The 26,912-nt window shown below is 55.7% G+C and overlaps 1 protein-coding gene across 1 annotated transcript in view; it reads left to right on the top strand.

Moving 5' to 3' along the window:
• The first annotated feature begins 1,624 nt into the window (after nucleotides 1–1,624).
• PSD2 (pleckstrin and Sec7 domain containing 2) overlaps nucleotides 1,625–26,912 on the top strand; it is a 52,376-nt gene continuing 27,088 nt past the window's right edge. The window contains exons 1-6 of the mRNA XM_022588947.3: nucleotides 1,625–1,747; nucleotides 15,615–16,039; nucleotides 19,206–19,646; nucleotides 20,030–20,224; nucleotides 23,256–23,336; nucleotides 26,550–26,662. Of these exons, the coding sequence (XP_022444655.1) occupies nucleotides 15,666–16,039; nucleotides 19,206–19,646; nucleotides 20,030–20,224; nucleotides 23,256–23,336; nucleotides 26,550–26,662 (1,204 nt within the window). The 5' untranslated portion in view covers nucleotides 1,625–1,747; nucleotides 15,615–15,665. The remainder of the gene's footprint in view (nucleotides 1,748–15,614; nucleotides 16,040–19,205; nucleotides 19,647–20,029; nucleotides 20,225–23,255; nucleotides 23,337–26,549; nucleotides 26,663–26,912) is intronic.

The raw sequence follows: 26,912 nt of genomic DNA on the forward strand, positions 1-26,912 counted from the left end.
CTTGAAGAGGGAGGAGACTGATCACAGCTCAGACCCTGTACCTCCAATTACTGCCACTCTGCACAGCTTAGGCACCCCTCATAGGTCAGCAAATCCTCTCTTCTGTCATCCTCTCCTACCTAAGAAGAGGGTCCCTAACTGTATGTGTGTATGGGTGGGAGGAAGGATGCAGAAAGCTTCATGGAGGAAGAGGCATTTAAGCAGGGATTTGAGGATCGGGTAGGAGTTCATTGAGCACAGCAGGATCAAGGCCCGACAGGGCAGAGGGTGGAATACTTGCAGAAGTGTGGAGGTGGGAAGGAGCTGGGTGAAGTGAACAGTGCTTGGGGGCTGGAGTGGAAGGAGAAAGGTGGAAGGTGGCTTCCTGTGGTAGGGCCTGACCCTAACCTGATCTCCCTTGTCCATGGCATGGGGCCTGCTCACCTGCCCTGCCTCCCCACAGCTCCCGGTCTCCCTAGATCCCTGTGGGTGGGGGCCCTTTATTACCTCTCTGAGGGGTGGAACCTTGCCCTGTAGGAGCCTCACAGCCAGGATGTTCTTTTTAGTGTTTAGCCCAGGTACAATACTGTCAACTTTCTCTTCAGAGCTAGGGTCCTGGGGTGGGGGGAGGTCTGCAGGTGGTGACTAGCAGGGTCTGTGGGATAGGTTCCTTGGGAGAGAGTTTCCACAGCCCAGAGTACTGGGCTCCTGACCTGGTACTGGGACTCTGTATTCCCCCCTTCCCCTCCCTCAGGGTCTCTCCCCTTTGTCCCTCTCTCCTGCACCCCTCCTCACTGCACTCCTTCCAGCTCTGTCCCAAGCCCCCCTTCTCACCCCATACCCCAGGTCTGTCTGTCCCTCTGTCTGTCTCAGTAGGTAGCTAAGTAGGTTGGGCTCAGCCTCCCTCTCTCTGGGATCATCCACCGTGATCCCGGCACTCCTCGCTCCTCTCACTCCTCGCGCCTCTCAGTCGGCTGGGTCTCCCCTGGGCGGGTGTGTGTGTGTGTGTGTGGGGTGTGTGTGTGTGTGTGTGTGTGTGTGTGTCGGTGTGTGTGTCGGTGTGTGTGTGTGTGTGTGTGTGTCGGTGTGTGCGCGCGCGCCACGGTGCGCGAGCGCTGGCGGGGGTGTGGAGGGCAAGGAGTCGGACCACGAACAGACCAGGGGAGGGGGGCAAGGACCCGCTCCCTCCTTCACCTCGAGGAGGGTGGTTCCTGAGGGCTCAGGGTCTGGGGCCCCAAGGTCCTGCCGAGGGTGTTGGGTCCGGCCGGCTGGCCCGGGGTTAGAGGACAGCTGGAGCTCGGCTAGGCTAGGAGCGGGGGCGGAACCTCGCAGCGCTCCCCTCCCCCACTTTCTTAAAGGGCCGGCGCGGGCTGGTGCGGGACAGGGCTTGCCTCCCTTCTCGGCCGGGTCCGGGCGCGCGATCCGGCCCTCAGTGCAGAGCTGGGTCAGGTGGGCAGGCGGGCGGGCGGCCTGCGTGGCCGCTGTCGCCTCCCGGCTCCATCCCCCCCGCCCCCCGCCCGCAGTCCCCCCGCCCTTCCCCGCCCTTCCCGCTCCTCCCTCCCTCCTTCTCTACTTCCTTCCCTCCCTCCTGCCGTCCGTCCCCCCTACCTCTGCTCTGCTTCTCCACAGACGCGCTCCGACACCTGAAGGGATAGCAGCGAGCGCGGGAGCCCCGACAGGCGGTGGCGGAGTGGGACGGTCAGTCCAGCGGTGGCCTCCTCATGGCCCCACCGTGAGAGGCTGGACCCAGCGACTGCGAGCCGGAGCGGTGAGTCGGGCCGTGCGGGAACACCTTGTTCCCAGGGTCAGCGTGCCCCGGGACCCCGCCCCTCCCGAAGCCGGGCTGGGGGCCGGGAGGGACTGCTGGGGTTGGGGGGAGCATGCTGGGTGGCGGCGCCGCCCTCCGCCCTCCGTGCCCGCCTGGGTCTGCTAACAAAGCTACATTTCGAGATCAATTCCGTGGCGGCTGGAGCATCTGAAGGATACGGTTGTCATGGAGATGGGGCCGAAAGAGGAAGCCCGGGATGGCAGAGTCTGGGCCAGGGAGAGAGGGCACCGCTAGAGAGCCCCAGGCCAGCCTGCAGGGAGGGTTAGGGCCGGCAGCCCAGTTGTCTCCTGATCTCCTACCCACCCCCACACCCCGCGCCCCCCGCCGTTTGTCTAATCCGAGTGCATATGTGTACGTTGATGGGGTGCCATTGGAGCTTGGTGGCCAGGGACCTGGGGTGTTGGGTGCCAGGCCTGCTGGCCACCACCTTTACCACGGAGCAGCTTTGAAGATTTATTTCTGTTTCCAGTTTCCCAACTTTGACAGCCTGGCTTAGCGGCCAGGCCTCAGCGGCTCTGAGCTCTGCCGCTGGAGCAGGGCTTGCATGGGGGCGTGGCAGGCATCAGGCAAGGCCAGGAGGCACATAATGGCTGTGGCAGCCGCAGGGAGGGAGGGGTCCTAGTAGTCACTGCTAGGGCTGGGGTGGGGCAGGGAGTCCAGATGTGGGGACCACCTGCTTAGCTGGCCCCCCTCCTAGGAGGAGGTATTCCAACTCTTGCTCTCCCTGGAGGACCTGGGGACTCCCTGAGTCAGAACTGGGGGCATTGTCTCTGCACAGGCCCAGGGGGCCACTGCCTCAGCCCATCCCTTAACCTTAGGGCCATCTTGGGGTGCCCTGGGAGAGAACTGGGGGCACCAGCCACAATGGAAGTGGGTCTGAGAATTCCTGGAAGGCTCAGGATAAGCCAGGCTGAACTTGATGGGTGGGTGAATGGGGAGCAGGGAGAGGGCTCAGGGTTTGGCCAGGACAGATGAGCAGCCTGGGTTTGGGGAGAGGCATTTGGACTTTCCTGGGTTCTCCAGCTCCTTCTTCCAGACCCTGGAAACAAAAGCTGCTTAATGGGGGATACTCAGGCAGCTCGAGGGAGAGTGGGGAAGGGGCATTGGGACCACCTCCAAGTCCAACCTCTGGCCCTGGCAGATATAGTCATTTTTCCACTCCTTCCTTGGGAGGTTAGGACCCCTGCCTCCCAGGGATGCTGCAAGTTCTATGACCTGTGGTCTCTGAATCAGCAAAGTGGGCCAGCTGCCCTCCCTTACCCACCTTCCCTCTCTTCCGTCATACCCACCTTCCCTCTCAAGAGCCCCTTTTCCCCAGCATATGGTAAGAGTCAGTGGCTTTTGACTGAGGCTACTGCAAAGTTTGGTCCTGGTGGAAACATGGCAGGTCCCTAGGTTGTGGCCTGAACCAGAGGATTCCCACACATTGGGATGAGTAGGTGGGTGGTGGCCCAACTAAAGGTAGAAGGTTGACTGGAATGCCCTTTGAAGTCCTCCCCTGCTGGTGCCTTTTGCAGGGGCTGAAACCTCAATGCTTAGGTGACTTGTACCCTGTAATCCCAGGAGTGCCCTGTGCCAGCCTGAGAGGCTTCCCTCCTGCTGCTGGTCTGACAGCTATGGGTGTGCACTCCCCCAGCCGACCTGACCCGCAGTGTTCCCTAATGCAGGGGAGCAAAGTTACCTGGAAAGGTCTTGCTGCTCTTGACAGGACTGAGAGAGGGGTGGGGGGGACATTGCTTCGCCCAGCTTCCAGAATCGTGCACTGCCACTGTGCCAAGTACTCTCCTACACAGACCAGCCTTTAGAGGGAGGTATGCCCATTATTTCCATTTTGTGGATACTGAGGCTCAGGGAAAAGTTGCTTGTTCAAAGTCACCTGGTTAGTAAGTGGCAGAATCAGGATTAGCACATGGGCAGAACTGCTTGAAGCTTGGACTTCTGTCCCCAATTTCATTCTCTTCTTCCTTGGAGGTACAAGTTAGGAGGGAGGTGGGACTGAGCACCTTTTCATCTGGAGCAAGAGAGTGAACTTGGGGAAAACTGAGGCACTAAGCTGGGATCTTCTAGAGAGCTGGGATCGAGGCATTCCCGTTCCGGACGTTGGCCTGAAGGAGAACAACACTGCCTCTCGTGACAGACGATGCTCTAGACATTCTTTGCCAGATGGTCTTTTCCAGGAAAATCTGTTTTGAGAGGCATCTTATGTCTGGGGCTCCATATTTAGCCTGGCTCCTCACACGGGAGGATACACTCAGGCTGTCACCCCTTGAGGGGTGTTTGGTAGGGGGGTGGGCCTGGGACAGACCCAGCTCCTTGCTACGGTTCAGGCAGAGGTGGGTTAGGGTCCCTGTTCCTGCCAGTCCTGTCCCGGCTGAGGGCTGCCCTGCTGGTCTCCGTGGGACCTGGCTGTTTCCTGCAGGGCCCTGTCCTCCTAAGTTGGTTTGCTCGTAGGTAAGCCTGACCCTGTTTAGGTGGTGAGCCGCTCCAGGGCTGTGTCTGCTTGGCCCGGGAGGACTCCGGCGTCCAGGTCAGGCCCACAGCCCAGCGTGCTGTCTGCTGCGGTAAGGACTGCCCTCTCCTGACTCCTGCGCCATCAGGGGCCCTGAGCTCCCCTCTTTAGAGTGTCTCCCTCCACTCCCTTCCCTCCCCCCTAACTTTTTGTCTTGTCACATCTGATCGAACAATGAACACCCACCTATATATATATATACCCTTCACCTAAGACCTAGTTTGCCAATTGTTGACATTTTGCCCACATTTGTTTCTCTCTCTCTGAAACTTCTGAAAGTAAGTTGCAGACATCATAGCACTTCAGCTCTAAATACTTCAACATGAATTTCCTGAGACAAGGGCATTTTTCTATATAATGTACTGTTGATCATATCCAAGAAATTTAATGATGCCATCTAATCTCATGTAATCCATATTCAAATCTCTCTAGTTGTCCCTGTAATGTTCTTTATAGCTTAAAAAAATTTTTTTTTGATAAAGGATCACACATTGCATTTAGTTATGTCTCTTTAGTCTCCTTTAATCTAGAACAATTCTCTGCTTTTTTTTTTTTTGAAGTCTCTTATGACATTGTCAGTTTTAAAGAGCCCTGGTCAGTGTTCATGTAGAATGCCCCACATTCTGGGTTTGTCTTATTGCTTTCTCATGAGTAGAGTCAGGTTAAATATTTTGGGCAGGAATATCCCATAGGTGATGTCGTGTCCACCAGCAGGCGCATGTCATTAGCCTGTGCTGTAATAGGTGGTGCTAAGTTAGGTCACTTGGCTAAGGAGTCCCTTTGTTTCAATCCTGTTCCTCCCTCTTCCCTACCTCCAGAAGCTTCATCCACCTGGTCACCCGCACTCCAGGTCAGCAAAACTGACTGAACCCCCCCTTCAGAACATACTCCGGAGAAGGGTGGTTAAGCAGATGCTAATGGCGCCCTCAAGGAGTTCACAGCCTCAGGGGTGTGGATGGGATGAGCCACAACTCAGGGCAGGTGCTGTCAGTGTGGGGAAGAAGCTCCGAGAAAGCAGTGAGGGGCACAGGGTCGGGGGGGAGGAGAGGGAGTGGGGGGCAAGACAGGAAGAAAGGGGGTGGGGCCTGGACCACAGCTGACCTAGAATGTGGGCTGACAGCTGGCCCTTTCCCCAAGGGCACGGGGAGCTACTGAAGGGTTTTAAAGAGGGGAGCGATGAGGCAGATGTGAGTGCTGGGAAGGGCGCTCTGAGGAGGATGGCGTGGACTGGCGGGGCGAACGGGGTGAAAGGGATGGTCAGGAGGCTGTGACATGGCCCAGCACAACACGCTGGTGCCCTGGATTCTAGGCTGCTGCGTACGGCGCACAGAGGGAGTGCACAGGGGGAGTGGAGTTGGTGTGGGGGCCCTGCTGGGATGGGGGTATGGCAGGTGCGGGGTGGAGAGAAGGGATAGAGTAAGGAGAGATTAGGAGGCAGAATGAAGAGCACTGGTGTCTGACTAGTGGTGGCGAGGGCTGTCATGCAATGGCTTGGACAGGATGTGGAGAATGCTGGTTTGAGTGTGTGAGGTCTGAGGCACTTTCCAGGTCAAAGGAACAGCGTATGGGAAGTTCACTTCCCCAGGTCTTGGTGGGATGAGGGCAGAGGGAAGGCCACACACAACCCACAGCAGGGAGTGGATGGTGAGCTTTCAGGTACCAGCAGCGGAGGGACTTTGATTGGGGGCAGGGGCCGGCTCAGAGGCAGCTGCCACTATAAAAGTCAGGATAGTCTCTCCCTTGAAGACCCCAACTTCCTTACCTCATCTCACTTCTTCATACTTGCTTGGCAAAACCCCAACCCTGGTTAAATGCAGTGCCTGGTCTGCTCCCTCTGTGCAGCTGAGTGGGGCTGAGAAAATCCACTGCCCTGACTGATCTCACATTTAGTTCAAAACCGTGGACTTTGGGTGTGTCCTTAGTGCTGTCCCGCAGTCCCACATGGGTCCTAAGTCCACTCCCTCCCCCACCTGATGACTATTTCACTCTTTCTGTTCTGCCTTCAACCCTAGCCCCTCTTCTACAATCCTCCCTCAAAGCTGATGACCTTGCTTCCTACTTCTTTGAGAAAACAGAAGCAGTTAGAACTTCCTCAGACTCCCAGTGCTACGTTCACCCATCCACTAGCATCTGTACCCACTGCTCTGCCTTCCCCAGTTGCTGCGGATGAAGTGTCCCTGCTCCTGGTTTAGGCCAGCCCTTGATTTGTGCAAATAGATCCTGTCCCCTTGTGCAGTAGAGGGGGAACCTATAATGTGGGCGGTGGAGGGCACACTGTTCCAGCAAATGCCCCCTCCTGCATTATAGGCTCCCCCCCAGTGGATCATTCCATCAGCAGATATCTTTTTTTTTTTTGTAATACATTAATTTATTTATTTTATTTTTGGCTGCGTGGGATCTTCCTTGCTGCGCGTGGGCTTTCTCTAGTTGCGGTGATCGGCGGCTACTCTTCGTTGCAGTGCGTGGGCTTCTCATGATGGTGGCTTCTCTTGTTGTGGAGCATGGGCTCTAGGTGCCCGGGCTTCAGTAGTCGTGGTGCGCGGGCTCAGTAGTTGTGGCTCGCGGGCTCTAGAGTGCAGGCTCAGTAGTTGTGGCTCACGGGCTTAGTGGCTCCAAGGCATGTGGGATCTTCCCGGACTAGGGATCGAACCCGTGTCCCCTGCATTGGCAGGCGGGTTCTTAACCACTGCGCCACCAGGGAAGTCGCTTTCAGCAGATATCTTGTTATTGTTTCCCCTGTCTTAAAAGATGGCTCTCTCATTTTCTCCAGCCAGCTACCACTGCATCTCTGTGCTCCTCTTTACAGCAAACCTCCCCAGAAGGGTTGTCCACTGACTGCTCTTCTCAAGGTCACCAATGACCTCCATGTTGCTACACCCAATAGCCACTCTCAGTCCTCATCTGCCTCCTTTGGCACCTTCAATCTCTCCCTCTTCCTTGAAATACATTCCTTGATCTCCAGGACATCCATTGTCCTGTTTTCCTCTGACCTCGTGGTTACTCCTTCTCAGTCTCCTTCTCCCCGACCCGCAGCTCACAATATTGGAGTGCTCAGGACTCAGCCCTCATCTGCATTCACTCCTGAGCCGATCTCATCAGTCCTACGGCTTTACGCACCACCTATATGCTGCCAGCTCCCAGACTTATATGCCAAATTTTGACTTCTCTCCTGAGCTCCAAAAGCCCACTCAGCATCTCGACTGCCATGTCTACTGGACGCCTCAAACCCAACCTGTCCAAAGCTGAGCTCCTCTCCTCCTGATCTTCTCTCCCAAACTTGCTCCACCCGGTCTTCCCCATCTCAGGAATTGCAACTCCATCCTTCTAGGTGCTCAGGGTCGAAATACTGGCGTCATTCCTGACTCCTCTCTTTCTCTCCTATCCCATGGACACTCCTATCCCATGGACAGTCCATGAAGGGGTGAGACTTTTACCAGACCCCAGATCTCCCATCAGTGGGCTATGGCTGAATAGGAGGGCCAGTTTCAAAGATGGTGACAGACCCTTTCACACCCGCTCACTTTGCACCACATGCTGCTCGCCTTCAACCGGGCCCAAGGAGACCACAACCTTTGTCAGACCCTGTGCTGAAGCCCTAAAACAGACAGTAGAGGACAGGGTAAGAGGAGGGAGGGAGGAGAAGAGGAGCCTCAGCAAGGGAGGGGTTACATGGAGTGATGTAATCAAGAGGTTGGGGAGAGGGTGGGGAGGAAGGTCTCAGGGAAGGAGGCAGAGAGGAAGAGGCAGGGTGGACAGAGAATGTGAGGATCTCGAGAGTATGGGGTAAATGAAAATTGGGCAGGGAGCAGGGAGGATGAAGTTTCTTGGTTCATCTCTCCTGGCTGTTGAACCAGACTGGGGGGAGGCTGCTCAGAGTTTGAGCCCCTGGAGTCTGCCCTTCCCCAGGCTTTTTAGCCAAGGCAGGACTTGCTGGGAGGACTTGCCCTTGGTCAGTTCATTGTAGCTTTCGGGGTTAAGCTTTCAACCTGCAGGCTCATGGCTCAAATGTGGCTCAAGAAGCAGAATGAGTCCCAGGTGCCAGCTGAAGTTCCAGGAAGACAGGCAGCAGCCAGCTTAACCAGAACAGCCTAGTCCTTTGTGGTCCCAGAAAACTGAGGGCTCACCCTGCAGGGAAGTTGACTGGGGGTAGAGTCACCAGCTATAAACATGATTTGGGGTTTGACAGCAGACGCTGTGAATTTCATCAGTGTTGAGGGCTCTCCAAACCAGCATGCAGATGTATGCAAATGCTAAGCAAATGAAGGTGCCAAGTGGCTGTGGGGCGGGGAGTGAAGTAAGCTGGGAGATGTAAAAGAATGACCTTTGCAGAGCTGGGCCCAGGGGCCCCTGAAAGTCCCAGCAGGCTGTGGGGCACATGCAGATAAGATGCAAATGTACACCCAATCCCAGGAACCTCTGCCTGCCCCACCATGAGAAAGGAGGCCTTCCAGACGCCCACAACCCAAGGCCAGGCTGAGAGGAAGAAAGCAGGCTGGTGCTGGGCTCCCGGTTAATCCCAGATTAACATCACCTGAAGGGAATGGGAGCCTTTTAAGGGAGGTCCAGACCCCTGGCCCTTGCCCTGCACCTGGTGTGGCTTTTGTGCCTTGAGATGGAAAGCTAGGAGGGAGCCGGGTCTGGGGCAGGAGTGTTAGTGGGGCCAGGACTGTAGGGTCCTCACCTGCCTCAGGAAAGGGTGGGGCACCCTCTGTGGCCCATCCTCCTGGTCCCCACAGGAGCCTTTCTCCTGCCTCCACCCTCAGGCTGGGCTTCTGAAGCCGCTGCCTCAGAACCTGCTCTGACAGGCTGCCTAGGGCAAATGTCTGCTGGGGCCCACTGGGTGTCCTGTGCTACTCTACTGGGCATTCCGCCCCCAGTGTGGGCAGCCAGCTCCCTCCCCTGCAGACCTGAGAGATGGTTCTGGAAAAGCACCCTTCCCTGAGCACTTGTGCCTGACTCTGAGCTGAGCATCGCAGCCAAGCCATCTCCTTTGTCCTCCCTGCAGCCCTGCGGGGCACATGCTGTTAGCACCACCACCCCCGTTTTGCTGAGGAGGGTGCTGAGGCTCAGAGAGGTAGGCAACTTTCCTGAGGTGACACGGCTTGTGGGATTTGAAGCCAGGTCTTTCTGACTGCACAGTTAGGGCGCTGACCCACTGTCCTGGACTGTCCCATCTGAGGCACTAGGTGGTCCAAGCTGAGAAGACCAAGTAGGTAGAAGGATTAGGGTCACTTTGGGGAATGGAGGCAGGGCAGTTCCCAAGGCTCCTGGGTAGACATCCCTCCGTATTATCCGGGGCATCTCCCTGCCCCGGGCAGGTGGGACATGGAGGAGGTACACGCCCAGGCTGATCTGTGCCTCGGAGTGTGCTCACAGCTCTGGGATGACAGGAAGGTCCTGACCTCCAGACTTGTTGGCTGGCAGAGATTGTGGGGGGGCATGGTGAGCTGTGTGATCCAGGGGCCCCGCTGAGAGGTCTTCCTGTCACCTCCCTGTTGCTCGTGCTGTCAGTGGCTCAGCAGGTTCTTGTGGAGGCCTGGAGTGGACAGGTCTGGGCCAGCCTGGGCCCCATGAATGGTGTGGGGCACAGCTGGCCAAGGTCTGTTCTGAGCACTTACAACACACCAGCCCTTTTCGCTGATCGTCTAATTTAACTGCCCATGTGGGTACAGTTGTGTGTTTGTGTGTGTGTGAAGATCCCAGCCGATGTGCTAAAATCTGGGTGAGCTAGGGAGTCAATTAGTGTAGTAGAAATTTCGGGAAAGGGCAGTGGAACCAATGGGGGTGTTCAGGGTAGGTTCCCAGGGGGCAGAAAATAGGTCTGAGAATGAAAGGTTTCCAGCTTTTTTTTTCCAAGTAGCGTTCATGGATCTCCGAGTGGGGTTCATGCCCAGTTCCTATGGATGGGCTGTAGGGGTCCATGAGCCTCTCAAAAAATACTCAGAATATTGTGTACCTGTGTGAGTCTGTCTGGAGCAAGATACAGAGTTCCATCAGATGCTCAAAGAGGTCTAAGGCTTAGAAATGGTTAGGAATCTCTGATGTACACAGGGAATGAGGCCAGAGAAGGGTTTCATTTGCCCAAGTCCCCCTAGCACATTGGAGGCAACACCTGAGTGCCTGGCTCCCAGCCCTGCTGCCTGGGACAGCTGTAGTCTCAGTTTTGCCTGTACACTGACATTCCAGAATGATTTTCTGTGTTCCCTGTCCCCTCTACATACCCTGCCTGGGCTGTAGGCACTCTTGGACATCCCACAGGCTCTTAGATTTTGCCTGTCCTGGGTAGTGCTCAGTGCCACGGGTCCCCTATCCCAGCTCTGCCTCCTGTGCCCCCATTTCTACCAGGTTGACCTGTACTACCCCATCTCCTCCCAAACCCACACAGCTGCCTGATGCCAGGGTTGTGGCTGTGGTCAGTGTGGGTGCCTGTCTTCCCTACCACCTGCCCTAGCCTGAAGCACTGGGTTGTCCCTCCCCTGCCCCGGCTGCTCCCAGAGCAGAATTGGTTTCAACCAATCACCCAGCTGCCCAGTGATGTAGGTCTAGCTGCCCCGGACCTTGCCCCTAAGCCTGTAGGCTCCTCACTACCTCAGGAGCCTACCTCATGAGTAGCTGTCCAGCTCCCTTCATGTGTGTTTATGGGTCTGAATATATGTGGGATGTGTGTGTGTGTGCCCACAAATGCCTGTACCGTACGCTTGCTCACAGACGTGCACGCGGGCGCCTGCACCCGTGCATCTGCCCTCTGTCTTAGAGAACATGTTGGGCCCTCCAGCCCTTTCCTTGGGCTTCCCACAGTCCCTGGCTTGGATCCCAGCATGGAAGGCACTTTACGAGGTTATCCCTGTGACAGTCCTGTGTTGTTCCATGCAGAAGCCAGCCTTGTCACTTTCCACCTTCGTGACCCTGAGCATGGTCCTCAACCTCTCTCAGCCTCTGCTTACAATGGGGATGATGGCAATCTCTAGGTTATCATTCACTAAATATTTAAAAAGTGTCCACTGTTTGCCAGGCACTGTGCTAGGCTCTGGGAGAGACAGCAGTGAACATGGCATAGTCCCCACCCTCACTGAACTTACCACCTAGTGAGCGAGATGGGCAGAAAATAAGGAAACAAATAGAAAAGGGTGTTTCAGGTCTGCTAAACGATGCTTAGCAGATATGTTTCTCCGTGAAGGAGTGTAAAAGAGTGCTGTGTAGTCAGAGAGGGCCTCTCTGAGGAGGCAGCACTGGAGTTGAGCCCTGAGTGACAGAAGAGGCAGTCAGTTAAAGATCTAGGGAGGGCTTCCCTGGTGGTGCAGTGGTTAAGAATCCGCCTGCCAATGCAGGGGACACAGGAAGATCCCACACGCCGCGGAGCAACTAAGCCCGTGCGCCACAACTACTGAGCCTGCGCTCTAGAGCTCGCGTGCCACAACTGCTGAGCCTGCGTGCCACAACTGCTGAGCCCGCATGCCACAACTACTGAAGCCCATGCGCCTAGGGCCCGTGCCCCACAACAAGAGAAGCCACTGCAATGAGAATCCCGCACACCACAACGAAGAGTAGACCCCGCTCGCCGCAACCAGAGAAAGCCTGTGCACAGCAAGGAAGACCCAATGCAGCCAAAAATAAAAATAACTAATAAATAAAGTTTAAAAAAATAAATGAATAAAATAAAACCATCATAGTAAAAACTGGTTCAGGCTAGAACCATAGGAAAAAAAAAAAGATCTAGGGAAAGAGCATTCTAGGCCAAGGGTACAGCTGGTGCAAAGGCCCTGAGGTGGGAATGAGCTCAGGGAGCAGAAAGAAGGCCAGTGTGGCTGCTGGGGTGGGGGATGGGCTGAGGGCAGTGAACCAGCTCAGGCAGAGCCTTTTTAGGCCATGCTGAGGAGGCCAGATTGGCGATGGGAGCTGATGGAGGGTTGCCAGTGAGGGAGGGGTATGATATAATTTGTGTTTTCGCAACTCACTCCAGCCGCCATGGGAGAGTGGGGAGGGGGGATAGGGCTGTTGCAGGAACAGCTGAGACCCAGAAAGTGGCTGGCTTGGCATTCAGCCCTGGCCCAGCCAGGGTTCCATTACCGTCATGGACCCCATTTTGGTTGGTGCTGAAAAAGAGGCTGCTATGCCCAAGGTTATCCCAAGGGCAATCACAGGAGCCCCTGCTGAGAGAGGGGCCTGGTTCTGGCTGAGGGAGGATGCAGAGGATCTAGCCACTGCTGGGCTGTCATTTGTAGGCATCTCCTTCTCATGAGTGGGCCCTGTGGCCCAGCTGTACCCCGTCCCCTGCTCTTGCCAGCAGGGCTGGAAGTGGGCAGGGTCACTGCTTTGTGTAGACTCTTCTGGATGAGAATTTGAGCCATGATCTTGAGGGAGGGTCTGGGAAACTGGGGCTCATCCTGTACTTCCAGCCCATCCAGGTGCAGAGGGAGGCTACTCCTGAGTCTAGAGGTAGCTTACTCACTGTGTGACCTGGGGCAAAGCCTTTCCTGGTTCTGTGCCTCAGTCTCCCCGTATGTCAAATGTGGTAGTGGAGAGAGTGGGCCATAGCTGCCTTTCTCCTTGACCTCTGTAGTGAGTTTGTTTTTCCTTGGATCTCAGCCCTCTCATCATTCATGACCCTAAGTTCTGCCACCAGCCCTGGGGAAGGAGAGCAGAGGTGATGCCCCCATTCTGCAGATGGGTTCACAAAGGCCAGAGGGGACAATGATGAGTCCCAGGTCACATGGTGATTCAGAGTGAGGACTTGGGGCATTGTTTCATGCCTCTGCCCTGAAGGGCACCCCTCCCTTGGTCCCAGCAAGAGAGGGGGGTCCTGGCTCAGCTCTTTCTGGGCTCAGCTGGCCTTTAGCCCAGGCAGGGACTCTGGGCCTCTTCCCAGAGTGGAGCTCAATGTGCCCCTTGTCTGTCCACCCCCAGAAGCTGAGGACCCGGCCCCGTGCCTGGTGTTGGCAGAACCTCCATCTTGCTCTCAGCTGCATGAGGACATGGCAGGGCAGGTAGGGCTAGAGCCAGCCTGAGGCAGCTGCTGGAAGTTGGAGGTGATGTAGGGGCCTCTCAAGAGGTCCTTGATTTGTCCATAACCCTGGCTTTGGGGCTGGTGTAGACTGAGCACCAGGGGAAGCCGCTTATGCTGTCAAATCTCAGGCCTCACTGGGAGCTCAGGCAGAGCCCTGGCCAAAGGGGGGCTAAGCATCCATGTGTGGGTGTGGGAGCTTGAGGAATCCTGGTAGAATTAGGTTGAAACCCTGTGCCACAGATCCAGTGCTCACCCAGGCCTGTGGACTAGAAAGCAGACCAGAGGACTAGAACTCAGGCAGCAGGCCCAGAGGCCCCACTGTCCCTCCTCTTTCCTGTCTAAATGCTCCCCTCACCCCCAGGGAGTCTCAGCTGAGGAGATTACTTCCTGTTCTCCTTGCTCTGAGTACACAACCCGAGGGAACGGATTGAAATAGCAACTGCAGCAGCAGGGATTTAGGGCAGACCAGAAAGAATCCCTCACTCAGTGCCGAGCCCCTTGGGGTCTCCAGTGTCCTAGGATCAGGGCCCAGATATTCTAGAGCCTAGCTTTTCAGATTTTTTTTTTTTTTTAGTCTGTGGAAGTTTTGTTTTGTTTTTGTTTTGTTTTTTAGAGTAAAATCTTATGCTCATACAGTCTTCAAAACTCTAGGAGGTGACTGTCAGGGTGGGTGGGCTGGGGCCCCAGATCCCCATCAGTCCTGCCTGCTCTCTTCCACTCCGTGTTTGAAAACCAAGGGGTACATGAATCTTAAGTGGTCCTGTGGTGGCAGAGCTCCTCCCAAGGGCCCAGAAGCCCCCAGAGAAGAAGACTCACCTTCCTCTCCAGGCTCATCTCTAAGTGGGAAGTTTCTCCTGGAGTCTAACCCAGTGTTTCCCAAACTTGCCTTATTATAAGAATAACAGATTACTATACCCGTTCCCTATAGATTCTGGTTCAGGAGGCCTGAGGGAGGGCCTATCTGTATTTTAACAAGTTCCTCAGGTGACGCTTTTGACCAGGTGAGTATGGAGAGTATGGGCCTCACTTAAATCCCTGTTGCTATACCTGCGTGCCTCTCCTCCTCCCGCCGTCTCCTGAACCCCCAGCACCCTTTCTCCAGAGGAGAGTGGGGTTACTGGGGGAAGCTGAGGTCCAAAGAGGGGAGGAAGGAAGTTCTTTGGAGGGACTGGTCTGTGTCCTTGGTGGCAGAGGCCACTAGGGCTGAGGTGGGGCAGAGAGGGCTGAGGGGAGAGCCAGAGCACAGCCCGTCACATTGCCCACCCTCCTGAGATTGGACAGGAAGCTTCTGGGAAATTGAGCTTGTTCTGATCGGTTTAAAAAAGGGTGTGTGTGTGGAGATGGCAGGGAAAATGGGTCTCCTCATTTTTCAGAGGAGAAACAGACCCCGGGCAGGACAGAGGGGAGGGGGCTGGCCTGGGTGGGGTAGTGAGGAGTCCCAACGTGGACCCCACGAGGCCGCACAGTGAGTGGGGCTCCCCTTCCAGTGCTCTCCCCTGGAGGGCCCCGTGGCAGCCTCCTCACGAGTCCCTCCTCAAGGATGGGTGAGCGCTGGGGCCAGGGCCGGGTGTGGAGGGGAACCCCAGGCCCCCTCCTCCTTGCACCCCGCGCAGCCAGGGCTTTGGGCGCTCAGCGGTGGAGGAAGCCCCGCTCTCGGCCAGTCTCCCGGGTGGCGCCGCCCCACTCAGCACCCTGGACAGCGCCTCCTCGGGGCCTCACTTTGGCTTCTCTAGGGTGGCCTCTGTTAATAAAGCTGCACTTCTGTTGACTTCCTTGCCTCCCTACTTAACTCTCCCTCTAAAGTCAGCCCCCAGTCCAGATCTTTACAGTCACCACTTGTCTCGCTCCTGGAGCCAGGGCAAGGGAACATGGAAAGAGGCAAGGTGGCTGGCTGCTGTAGGCCTGGGGTTTTGTTCCCTTCTCTCACCAGCGGGAGAGGAAGTGGTCTTGGAGGAGTCCTGGACCCTTCCCTAGTACCTGCCAAACTGGATCTTCCTCGGAGGGTTTTGATGAATTCTGAAGGGCACAACAGAGATATATAAGAGTTAACGGGGAAGGTAGGACTGGGGCACACCAGTGGCTGGGGGTCCGGGGAGAGGTGAGTGGTGCTGGCCTGAGCAAGGCAGTGCAGAGGCCACAGCCTGAACCCAGACTCCAGCTGAGAGGTCCTGAGAAGATCATCTGGGCCATCCTCTTGTCTTCAGGCAGGCTGCCTGCTGCTGGTTCTGCTGGGCTTTGGACCCCCAGCACCTGCTCTTTCTGATCCACCCCTTTCTCTCTCCATCCGCTGCCAGGTCAAGTTGGGTCCCAAAAGCAGCCAGCACGGGGTAGAAGCAGTGGCTGCCATGGATGAGGATAAGCTTCTATCTGCACTGCCTGGGGAAGATGGTGCCACCTGCGACCCCAGCCTGGAGCCTGAGGAGGAGCCTGGGGTCCAGAATGGAATGGCATCCAGTGAGGACCTGAACAGTGGCCACACCAGCCCAGGGCATGAGATGAGGGGCACCCTGGTGCACACTGAGGGGCATACAAAGGGCCTGGACATGGCCCTGCACGGCCTCAGCCTTGGCCTCTCCCTCACCAATGGCCTAGCCCTGGGGCCAGACTCAAACATTCTGGAAGACTCTACAGAGTCCAGGCCCTGGAGGGCTGGTGGGCTGGCGGAGGGGTACGATGCCTCCAGGAGCCTCTGTCCAGACACTGAGGATCCTCCACTGGGGTAAGTGGGTGTCTCGGGATGGGGGGCTCACCACATTTGCTCCAATGCTGCGTGGCCTGGGCCTAGCCACTTACCCTTTCTGGTTCTTGTTTTTCCTCATACATGAAATGGGAATTTTATGTCCCTGTTTTGGGAGGATAGGGCCATAAGAGAGATTTCAAAGGCCAGCAGGGCTGTTGTGCCACGCCACCCCACCCAGCCCTCCTATTCACCATGGGCTGTTTCTTTTTAAAAAAATTTTTTCTCTTCCATTGTGGTTTATTACAGGATATTGAATATAGTTCCCTGTGCTATACAATAGGACCTTGTTGTTTACCCATTCTATATATAATAGTTTGCATCTGCTAATCCCAAACTCCCAATTCATCCCTCCCGCACCTCCCCTTCCACCGTGGGCTGTTTCTATGTGGGGTTGGAGGGCCACACTCCCTCCATCCCAGGCTGGACATCAGAGTTCCAAAATGCCTTGATGTGGGAGGTCATCTGGCCTATCCCTCTGCTTCTTGGAGATGAGAATGTCCCAATTCTGCAACTCACCTCAAGAGAGTAGGCTTATGTGGATTAATCTTTGTCAGCTACTCCTCCCTGAGTGCCATCTGGGAGTTTGACCAGGAGCTCCTACTTATTGGAATAAGTCCTACTTCCTGGAGTTACAGCCCCATTTCTGTTATCCTCAGCTGGAGGTGGAGACGCCCGGCGTCTTAAAGGTGCCAGTTGGACAAGGAGGCGAGGATGGGGCAGGGGAATGTCTAGAAACCCCCAGTGTGGGCTGAGAAAAGAAAGCATATAGAAGGCTTACCGTGTACCACTGCAGGCACTGGCCCGGGCAGACAAGGGTGTAGGAGGTGTGCGAGCATGTGTTTGTGGGGCATGCATGTGTGTGTATACTGGTGTGTGCACGGGGATGTGTGAGCATGTCAGTGTGCCTGGCCTGTTAATTTGAGTTGCACGTTTGGGTCTGCACGTGGATGTGTGGGGCTGAGAGTGCCTAGGTCTCCAAGGGCAGGAATGTGAGTACGTGGGGTCAGACGCCAGTGTGTGCCGGGTGTGCCAAGAGAGAGTTTCCATCGGGCCTATGGGGGGGTGGGGCCTATGGGGGCGGGCCGGAGGCTGGGGCTTCTTGGAGCATGCTGTTTGTATTTAGGTTGGTATAATTTTGGAGGATGGCTGAAGGTGGAGGCAGATGGAAGTTTGGAGATTAAGCTGATGGTCTTCAAGCCCCTGTCAAAACTACCCCTCAGGTTTGCTCAGGTACATGAGAGGGTGGTAGATATGGGGACCGTTCTTGGCTCTGACACGAGATGAGAGCCCCCAAGGGCAGGACTCTGTCTTGTTGTTCCAGGACCCAGCATGGGCCTGGCAGAGAGAGCTGCTGGGCAGATTTTGGGTGTCTGCTCTGGCAGCCAGGGCAGTGGCCCTTCTCTTCCCTCCCCTCCTCCTGGAGGTCAGTAAAGGCAACTTCCATCCCAGCCCCCTGCTGGGCATCCTACCGCCTTTTCGGTTTCTGCCCTTTCCCCACTTCCTTCTCCAAATGAGGCTGCCGTCTTAACTCCTGGTGGGACAGGGGTGGCCGATGGCTGTGGCCTCAGCTTTTCTCTCTCAGGTCAGTATTTCTCCAGGAAGCACTCAGGGATCAAACTTAGGCACTGGGGGTCCAAGGAGGGGTTTGAGGGGGTGGGGCACTTCCCAGTCCTCCAAATATGGCTCAGTCTCTGCTAAGCCCCAGGGACTAGGGGCTAAGCAGGGCATCTTCAAGGTTACCTCAAGGTTACCAGGGGTGTGCTTCTTTGCAAATGGTGGGCCTTGGTTTATCTGAAATGGGCTGGGCTCAGCCTGCTTCTTTCTTTTTCTGTGTCTCTTGCTTTTGCTGTCTCTATGTTTCTCTCTCTCTCTCTCTCTCTCTCTGCGTGTGTCTCTTTATCTCTGTTACTTTCTGTCTCTCTGTCTTTGTTTTTCGTGCTCTCTGTATCTCTTTTCTCTGTCTCTTTCTTATCTCTGTCTTATTTCTCTTCTTCTCTCTCTTTGTCTCTATTTTTATCTCTTTTAGTCCTCTTCCTTGCCTGTTTTCCCTGCTTACTTGTGCATCTCCCCAGTGGATAAGAGGCCTCGGTTCATCTATGTGTGATGCTCGATTTTAGGTGCTGGGGCTACATCAGTGAACAGAATATACAAAAATTCCTACTTTCATGGAGCTTATGGTCTAGTGAGGAGACAGATAATATGTCATAAAAATAATAGATAATTACATAGTATGTTGGAAGGCGACAAGTGCCTTGGAAAAAATAAAGCAAGAAAAAGGGGCTGGGGTGTTTGGGGGCAGGTCCTAGTTATAAATAGGGCAGTCAGGGTGAGAAAGGGATGCGAAAGGAAGACTTCAGCCTGAGGAAAGAGCACTCTGGGCAGAGGGAACCGCTGGTGCAAAGGCCTTTTTCGGGGGCAGCACAGGGCTCTGCAAGGGCTTAGGCAGTGTAGTGGGCTGTGGGGCTGGTAGGCATCTGTCCATTCACCCAGTGCACCACTGAGCAGGGTTTAGAGGACCTACTGTGTGCTGGGTGCTTCCTGGCCTTGTGTGTGGGTGGGGGGAAACAGGTGTAAACAGGGGAACAAACAGAATACTACATGCTGAGAGGGGCTGGGAGGAAATGAAGAGGTACCCTGAGGATGGACACTACTGAGGGGCCAGTGTGTTGGGTGGTGTGGGCCTGCCTCCCGCAGTCTCTCTGAGGAGGTGACATTAAAGGCAAGCCCTGAGAGCTAGAATGTGGCAGCCAGGCTAAGAACCACCCAGGTTGTGGGGACAGCAAAATTATGACCCTGTGTGACACTAGCTGTGATGGGGAGCCTGGAGGAAGCAGCCCCCCACCCCCTTCCCAGGCTAGGCTGAGGGAGAGTCTCACATTCATTCATTTAGCTCAGTGATGCCCACTGTGGGCCAGGCACGGTGGGCAGGGGCGCCAGGACCACGCCTGTCCTTTCACTGCTGTGCCCCGGTACCCAGTCCAGCATCTGGCACCTAGTACTCAGCAAGGTTGGCAGAAAGAACAAACAGGACACGATCCATGCCCACTCCCTGCCCCCAGGGAGCTCCCAGACATGGATTGGTGCCATCCTAGCACCTGTAAGGGGGACACCTGGCAGGATGGTGACTGGTCCTCGCATCCCACAGGCCAGGAGAACCAGATGTGCGGGACGGCTTCAGCGCCACATTTGAGAAGATTGTGGAGTCGGAGCTGCTGCGGAGCACACAGTACAGCAGCCTGGACTCCCTCGATGTGCTGAGCCTCACGGATGAGAGCGACAGCTGCGTCAGCTTCGAGGCCCCCCTCACGCCCCTCATCCAGCAGCGGGCCCGGGATAGCCCTGAGCCAGGGGCTGGCTTGGGCACTGGGGACATGGGGTCCGAGGGGAACATGGGGGCAGCTGGCGGTGATGGGGAGCTGGGCAGCCCCCTGCGGTGCTCCATCTCTGGCAGCCGCTCCGAGAATGTCCTGAGCCGCCTGTCTCTCACGGCCGTGCCCAATGGCTTCCATGAAGATGGACCCCCGGGCCCAGGCGGGGACGAGGAAGACGAGGAGGAAGACATGGACAAGTTGCTGAACTCGGCCAGGTGAGGCAGGGCCCAGGCTGGGAGCCAAGAGAACCATTGAGCAGATGGGGAAACTGAGACCCAGAGGAGGCAAAGCAAGTTAGGACATCCGGGGGTCTGGAGTGAACAGCCCTCTGCAAGGTCATCGTGCCTACCCTCTGCACCCCTAGCCTGAGGTTCCATTCTGCCCTTCCAGGCCTTTCTAGCCAAGGTGGGGTCAGGGAGCTGATCATCTAATGATATCCTTTGAGGACTTTTCTAAAAGTCTGACTTGATTCTGTCCCGATGCAGTGGAGCTTCTTTCCCTGGTCTGACCCCTGGATTTTCAGAGGCCTGGGGAGACCTTCCAGCCCCCAACCACGGCTTCTGACCCCCTCCTCCCCAACCCCACCTTCCCTCTGCAGCGACCCCAGCCTGAAGGACGGCCTGTCGGACTCAGACTCAGAGCTGAGCAGCTCGGAGGGGCTGGAGCCTGGCAGCGCAGACCCACTGGCCAACGGGGGCCAGGGTGTGAGTGAAGCTGCCCGCCGGCTGGCACGCCGCCTCTACCACCTGGAGGGCTTCCAGCGTTGCGATGTTGCCCGGCAGCTGGGCAAGAAGTGAGCTCATCTCCGCACCCCCACCCCAGGCAAAGCCGGTGTCTTCCTCGGCCCAAGGCGGGGTGTGGGTGGCTGCTGTCAGGGGGGCCTGGTTCTAGGGGCTCCCAACAGTCCCCAAGAACTTTTCCTCCTGCCACTGACCTCATTCCGGGCCTTGCCCTAAATCTGTTTCCTTTCTGGGCTGCCTGGGCGAGGGCGCCCCCGGCTCTGAGGGAGGAGAGGTGTGGCAGGGCGGCCCCTCGGGGCTGGGGGAGTGGCATGTGGCATGTGGTTATGGGGCCGTGGTGGACGGTAGTGAGGACAGAGCAGCCGGGCAGGGGCTGGTGGGCCACCTAATGGGGCCAAGGAGGGAGGGGAACCTGGGCCTGGCTGGGACCTCGGAGGACCCAGGAGCTGGGGAAGGGGATCCTGGCCCTCATTAAGCCCCAGTCACTGTGTGTCTGTTGGGACCAGCTGAAGGGGCGGGAGCCACCAAAGCACAAGCCCCGGTCTTTGGACTTGGGGGAAGGGAACTAGCCAGGTTGAAGTCCTGAGGGGTAGGGGACAGTCAGCTGTGAAGTCAGCTGGTATGTCCTGAGCAGGTCCGGCCAGCAGCATGTCCACCTGCCTTGTCCTTCCTGCCTGGCCATCCAAAGGACCCCCAACACCCACATAAGCCTTCAAGATGCACAGAAGCAGGCCGGGCCTCTGGAGAGAGCTGCTCCCAGGCTAAGAGAGGCAGCCCAGACTCTAGATCCCAAGTCAGAGCTGACTGGGGCTTAGGCCACAGGGAAGTCCTGAGGAACCCCCCTTCTCCCTCCCTCCTGACTCCTCCACCCTCCGTTGCCTCCAGGGCACTCCTGCCCTGGGCCTCCCCAAAAATTGCATCACCCACACCCTCACCTCTCCCACTGGGCTATAGTCCCCGAACCTAATGACATCCTCCTTCATTACGGTTGATCCCCACCCTCCCCTGTCTTTTCAATCACTCCCTCTACAAGAGTTTTCCCATCAGCATTTAATTGTGCTTAACTCTTTCCCATCTGAAACAAAAATCCTTCCTCAAATCGTACTTCCTCCCCCAGCCTCTTCACAGCCAAAATTCTATTTTCTGCTCTGGATGGCCTCTGTCCCCTCCCCTGCTGCACATTCAGTGCCTCCAGCTTGGCTTCTTCCCCTGGAGGGGCCCTTCACAAGCCCCTCTTACTAGAGTCAGTGGCGGCCTGGTGTCTTTGAATCCGGTGTCTGCTACTGGGCCTCAACTTTCTCCCCTTCAACAGCCTTGACACACCGGTCACTGCTTTCTTTTTCTTTTCTTTTTTGTGGTACGCGGGCCTCTCACTGTTGTGGCCTCTCGCGTTGTGGAGCACAGGCTCCGGACACGCAGGCTCAGCGGCCATGGCTCACAGGCCCAGCTGCTCCGTGGCATGTAGGATCTTCCCAGACCGGGGCACGAACCCACCGCCCCCGCATCGGCAGGCGGACTCTCAACCACTGCGCCACCAGGGAAGCCCCTTTCTTTTTCTTTAATTAAACTTTTTATTATGAAAATTTCAAGCATACACAAAGGCAGAGAAAGTAACATCTTAAACTTCCATGTACCCATTACTCAGCTTCAAAGTTATCAATATTTTTCTATTCTTGTTTGATCTATTTCCCCCACAGCTTCTTCCCCTCACATTTGCTAGAATATTTTAAAGCATATTTCAGACTCTCTATCATGTGATCCATAAATATTTAGTATGTGTCTCTGACTAGGATATTTTTTTAGACAGTCATAATTCCATTATAATTTCTGACAAAGTTAACAAAAATTCCTTAGTATCTCTAACATTTGGTCTATGCTTAGTTTTCTCTGGTTGTCTCAAAAATGTTTGTTCAAATCAGGACGCAAATAAGGTACATGCATTACATTTGGCCAATATATCTCTTAGGCCTCTTGTAGCCAACAGCAGTTGCCAGTCCCCCTCCTTTCTGTAATGCCATGTATTTGTTGAAGAAACGGAGTCATTTGTCCGGAAGAACTTTCCACGTTTTGGATTTGGTGTCCTCATGGTGTTACTTCACACGTTTCTGTAAACAGGAGGGAGAGCTCGGGGCTTGATTGTATTCAGGTGGAAATAAGCTCTGTTTTTTGGCAAGAATTCATCACTCCAGTCTTGAAACACTCTCTTCCTTGGCCCTCAGGACAGCATACCCCTACCTCTCGGGCTGCTGTTTGTCTGTCTCCTTCTCTGGCTATCTCTTCCCTCAGCTCACCCTGACAGGGGTTCTCCTCAGATCTCTGACCTGGATCTGCTGGCCTGTCTGTGCCCCCTCCTCTCACATGTGCTCGTCCCCCTTCCTACTGAGTTGTTAGTCACCAGTTAAGGGCTGATGACTCTCACATGGGTGCTTCTAGCTCTACCTGTTGTCCTGGGCTCTGGGCATCACCCCAGGGGCCACCCTCTCTGTCATGCCCCACACCCACTCCATCCCTCTCCACATCCTGTGGATTCTGCCACCCAAACATCCCTCCTCCCCACCCCTTCCATGTCTCTCGTGGACAGCTCCTACCCCCGTGGGCCTCCACTCCACAGGCAGTGTTCCAAATACAGATCTGGCCATCTCACTCACCCCTTCCCTGCTTCAAACTCTTCCAGATCAAGTCCCAGTCCTTGCCTCGGCCCTCAGGCCCGGTTCCCTGCCTTATCTCTTGCTGCCCCCATTCCTGCTCTCCAGCCCCGGCCACATGGCCCTGCTGGTAGCTTCTTGGACAGTTTCCCCTACTGCGGACACTTTGCATCATCTCACCTCCTACTCCCTTCACGTGGGTGGCTCTTCCTTTCCTGAAGGTATTGGATGAGACATCACCTCCTCTAGGAAGCTTTCCTGACTCCCCCACCTCCTGGCCCAAGGTTGAACTGTCAGAGCCCAACCGGCCAGCAAGGGAGACAGCAGAGGAACGGGCAGGTCTGGGTGGGTGGGTCAGCGTCCCCAGGGGCCCACTGCCACGAACCCCCGCTGCTTGCTGTGCCCTGCTTCTAATGGATAACCCCTGCTCTCCTGGCAGCAACGAGTTCAGCAGGCTGGTGGCCGGGGAGTACCTCAGCTTCTTTGACTTCTCGGGCCTGACTCTGGACCGAGCACTCAGGTCAGTGGGGCTGGGATGGGATAGTGCCCACAGGCGATACAGCCACACATCTGGATTCTCCTGCCAGCTCTACTGTAAACTCGCTGTGCAAGACCTTGGACAAGTCTCTTGACTCCTCTGGGGAGGCTGAGGGGAAGGGGTCATGAGAGCAGCAGCAATGCAGAGACTCAGTGAGTGCTGGCTCTGCGGTGGGCGCTGAAAATATGAAGGTGGGAATGCAGTCGTGACTCTTCAGGAGGGGAAAGGGCCAAAAGGCTTGCCTGTACTGAGCACTTCCTGTCTGCAAGATGTACCCTTTACACACCCTGCTGACTGCATCTTAGCAACACCCCTGTAAGGTAGGCGGTATCATCCCATTTACTTGTGGAGAAACTGTGGGCCAGTTCCCCACAGTCACTGAGGGAGGAGATAGCCAAAATGGAATTTGCCCTCAGGTCCTGTTGGTGTTTGGACCTGGGGAGTGGCCCTCAGGAGGGGCAGGTGCAGGCCCCAGGGAGCAGAGGGCGGGAATGGGAAGATGCAGCCCAGTGTCCAGCGGACCCGGCGGCACGGCCAGTAGGGAGACCCTAGGCCAGAGCCCTCCTGGGGAGGGGCAGCGGTCTCTGAGCTGAGGTGTGGGTGGTCCCATGTATGTTAGATCTGTTCACCTCCTACGTGCCTCTCACACTTTTAAAAACTTTATTTTCCCTTCTTTTTTCTCTGTTTCAGTTGGGATATTTTCTATTGACCTGCTTCCAGTTCACTTACCCTTTCTCTGTGTCTCATATGCTGTTAACCCCATTTACTGAGTTTTCACTTTCTATTGTTTTATTTTTCAGTTCTGGAAATTTCATTTTATTAAACATTTTTTTGGGTAGGTTTTAATTCTCTGGGGGGAATTCTTCATCTTTTGATTTATTTTCTACTTGCTTTCCCCATCTTTCCCTCTCTTTCTTTGAACATATTAGTCGCAGTTATTTGAAAGTCCTTGTCTGCTTTTACCCCGATATCTGCATCATCTGTGTCTGTTTCTATTGTTTCTCTCTTGGCTTTCCATCTTATATCCTATTTCTCTGTGTGCTTAGTAATTTTTTTATTAGATGCTGTACGTTTTGTATAGAATTACAGTGGCTCTAGATCATTGTGTGTTCCTCCAGAGAGGGTTTACTAGGGTCCCTTGCTAGGCAGTTAGAGGAGGGCAGGGAGGCGCAGTCCTAATCCATCCAGGGCTGAGCTGAGGAGAGGCAGCCCTGAAGTTTGGTAAGGCTCAGGGTTCACCCCGATCACAGGGTGAAGGCCGCAGGGCTTTCCACTGAGAGCATGGTGTGTTCACTGGGGCCTCTCCCTTTGGTTGGTTCTAAATCCTAATTTTGTCTCCTCGTTGCGGCGAGACTGTCAAAAAACCAAATCCCTCTACTTCTCAGAGAGGCCTTCCTACCCATGACATCTTTAGGTTTTGGTAGATATCTCACAGGGAGAACTGGCCACATGTTTACAGCCCCTCAAGTCTCCCAGTTTGTCTCTCCAGCTCCGTGAAGCCACTAATTGTTCTGCCTCTTGCCTGCGCCCGTGATTGGCAGTGTCCCCGGGGAGAAAGCAGCTGATCTGCAGCCCACCTCTCCCCAGTTCTCTCCTCTCCAGAATCTTGGTCCTGTTGGTGTTTGCTGCGTCAGCAGTTTTCTGATAGCTTAAGAGAGATGTATTTTGTCTGGCTTTTCTCTTTGTTCTCAGTGGAAGTGTTGGTCGACTGCAAGCTACTCTATCCTGAGCTGAGTCTGAATTTTCACACTGGGTGATCGGGTGGGGAAGGTGTTCGGTGGGTCGGGCTCGCAATCAGAGGCATGAGTGCTGGGTGGGAGGACCTTGTATATCCAGCCCAATAGATTGAGGCTCGACTCTGCAGGCCCTGGGGAGCCCCAGAAGGTGCTGGGTGTGAAGCAGTATTCTGGGAGGCAGTGCTGGCAGCAGTGTGCTGGTGGCCTTTGATCCAGAGGCTTCTGAAGAGGGTCAGGTGGGAGAGGACGAGGCCTGAAGTTGGGCTGTGGGGCAGAGGAATGATTGGTGTGAGAAGCACAGAGGATACAGCAGACAGGCCCGTGGTTCCAAGATGCAGGGGAGAGGGTGGGCAGTAATGAGGCTGATCCCGGGGGGAAGCCTGAGTTTAACCGGAGCTTGGTGAAGACCCCTGAGGAAGGGGTGTTTGGGCTGGGGAGCCGGAGCTGGGATGGATGACTCCCAGGTAGGATAGGCTACGGTTGGGATGGGGGATGGGTTTTAGAAAGTCCTAGTGGAGTATGAGGAGAAGAGGGAGGGGCCAGATGCAGGGAAGAGAACGGGGAACAGGAGAGGCAGGGAAAGGAGGAAGCCTAGACGGCGGATGGAGTGTTTTTATACAGCAGTTGATTGATCGGGATTGAATTAGAGAGTGGTCTGCAGTTTTGGATGCCTTGGGAAGCCTCCAAGGGTAAAGATTGGCCAGAATGGGGCTCACAGGTCCCAGGGTGCCTTAGAAGTAGCTTGAGAGAGGATAAAGCAAAGTGAGCATTACAGAAGCCAAGTGAACCGTGGCAAAATCAGGGACAAACTAGTCTCATGAGCCCAGGATGGATAGAGGCCCACAATGTCTCAGCTTGCTGCTTCCCTTCCCAAGAAGGGGTGTGCCTATGCCCCAGGTGAGGGACCCCAGCCCCATCTCCCAGCCCCTCTGGTTTTGGCATACTCTGCCAGGGACTCCTGAGAGCTGGTGACCTTTGAATTTGGCCTTGAGAGGGACTCAGAGCTGCCCAGCAGAGGAGGCTCAGACTTGGGGTGGGGGGAGTGAGGGAGGCCAAGGTTGGGCCTGGGGCTCAGCTGGTAGCGCCTCAAGTGAGGAGTGGGAATGGCTGAGGGAGAGCGGTCTGAGGAGCGGCGTGGATGGCCCAACCATGGAGGAGGGAGCCAGGAGTGGAGCGGATGCTGGCACTGAGGTGTTCGTCTGCCTTTGCTCTTTACAATCTGGCCCCTGCATCCTTCCAGAAGGGCCCTGGAGGGTGATGAGGGCTGAAACTCCACACTCCAGAGGCCATTATGGGGGTCAGGGTGCCTCCCTGGGCCCAGATGCTGGGGCTCTGGGGCCTCAGCCCCCTTGGGCAGGTTTGGGTGGTGTGTGTGTGTGTGTGGGTCCTACCCTGAGTGAGGATTCAGACTGACTCAGGGGCTCTTGGAGGCCCTCAGCATCCTTGCATTACCCTCCAGAACCTTCCTGAAGGCCTTTCCGCTGATGGGGGAGACACAGGAGCGTGAGCGGGTCCTTACGCACTTCTCCCGCCGGTACTGCCAGTGCAACCCTGACGACAGCACTTCGGAAGGTACGCCTCGCCCCACTCCCCTGCCCCCCACCCGGGCCCTGGCTTCTTCCTACCTCTGGTCCACCTGCCACTTCTGTCCTGCTCAAGAAGCATCAGTGAATGAACAATGGCAGGTGGCATGGGGACTGTCTGCCGGAAAAGGAACCTCCCAGCTGCCCCGCCCGTTGTCACTCCCTGTGCCTGAAAGTCCTCTATCCTGGAGTCAGTCCTTGGGGTCCTCATTCTCGGTGGTGCCCTGTCGCAATGCTGA

Source organism: Delphinapterus leucas, chromosome 3, assembly GCF_059928025.1.
Source record: "Delphinapterus leucas isolate spDelLeu-1000000601 "Yukka" chromosome 3, BTC_Dleu_Yukka2, whole genome shotgun sequence".
Classification (NCBI taxonomy): domain Eukaryota; kingdom Metazoa; phylum Chordata; class Mammalia; order Artiodactyla; family Monodontidae; genus Delphinapterus; species Delphinapterus leucas.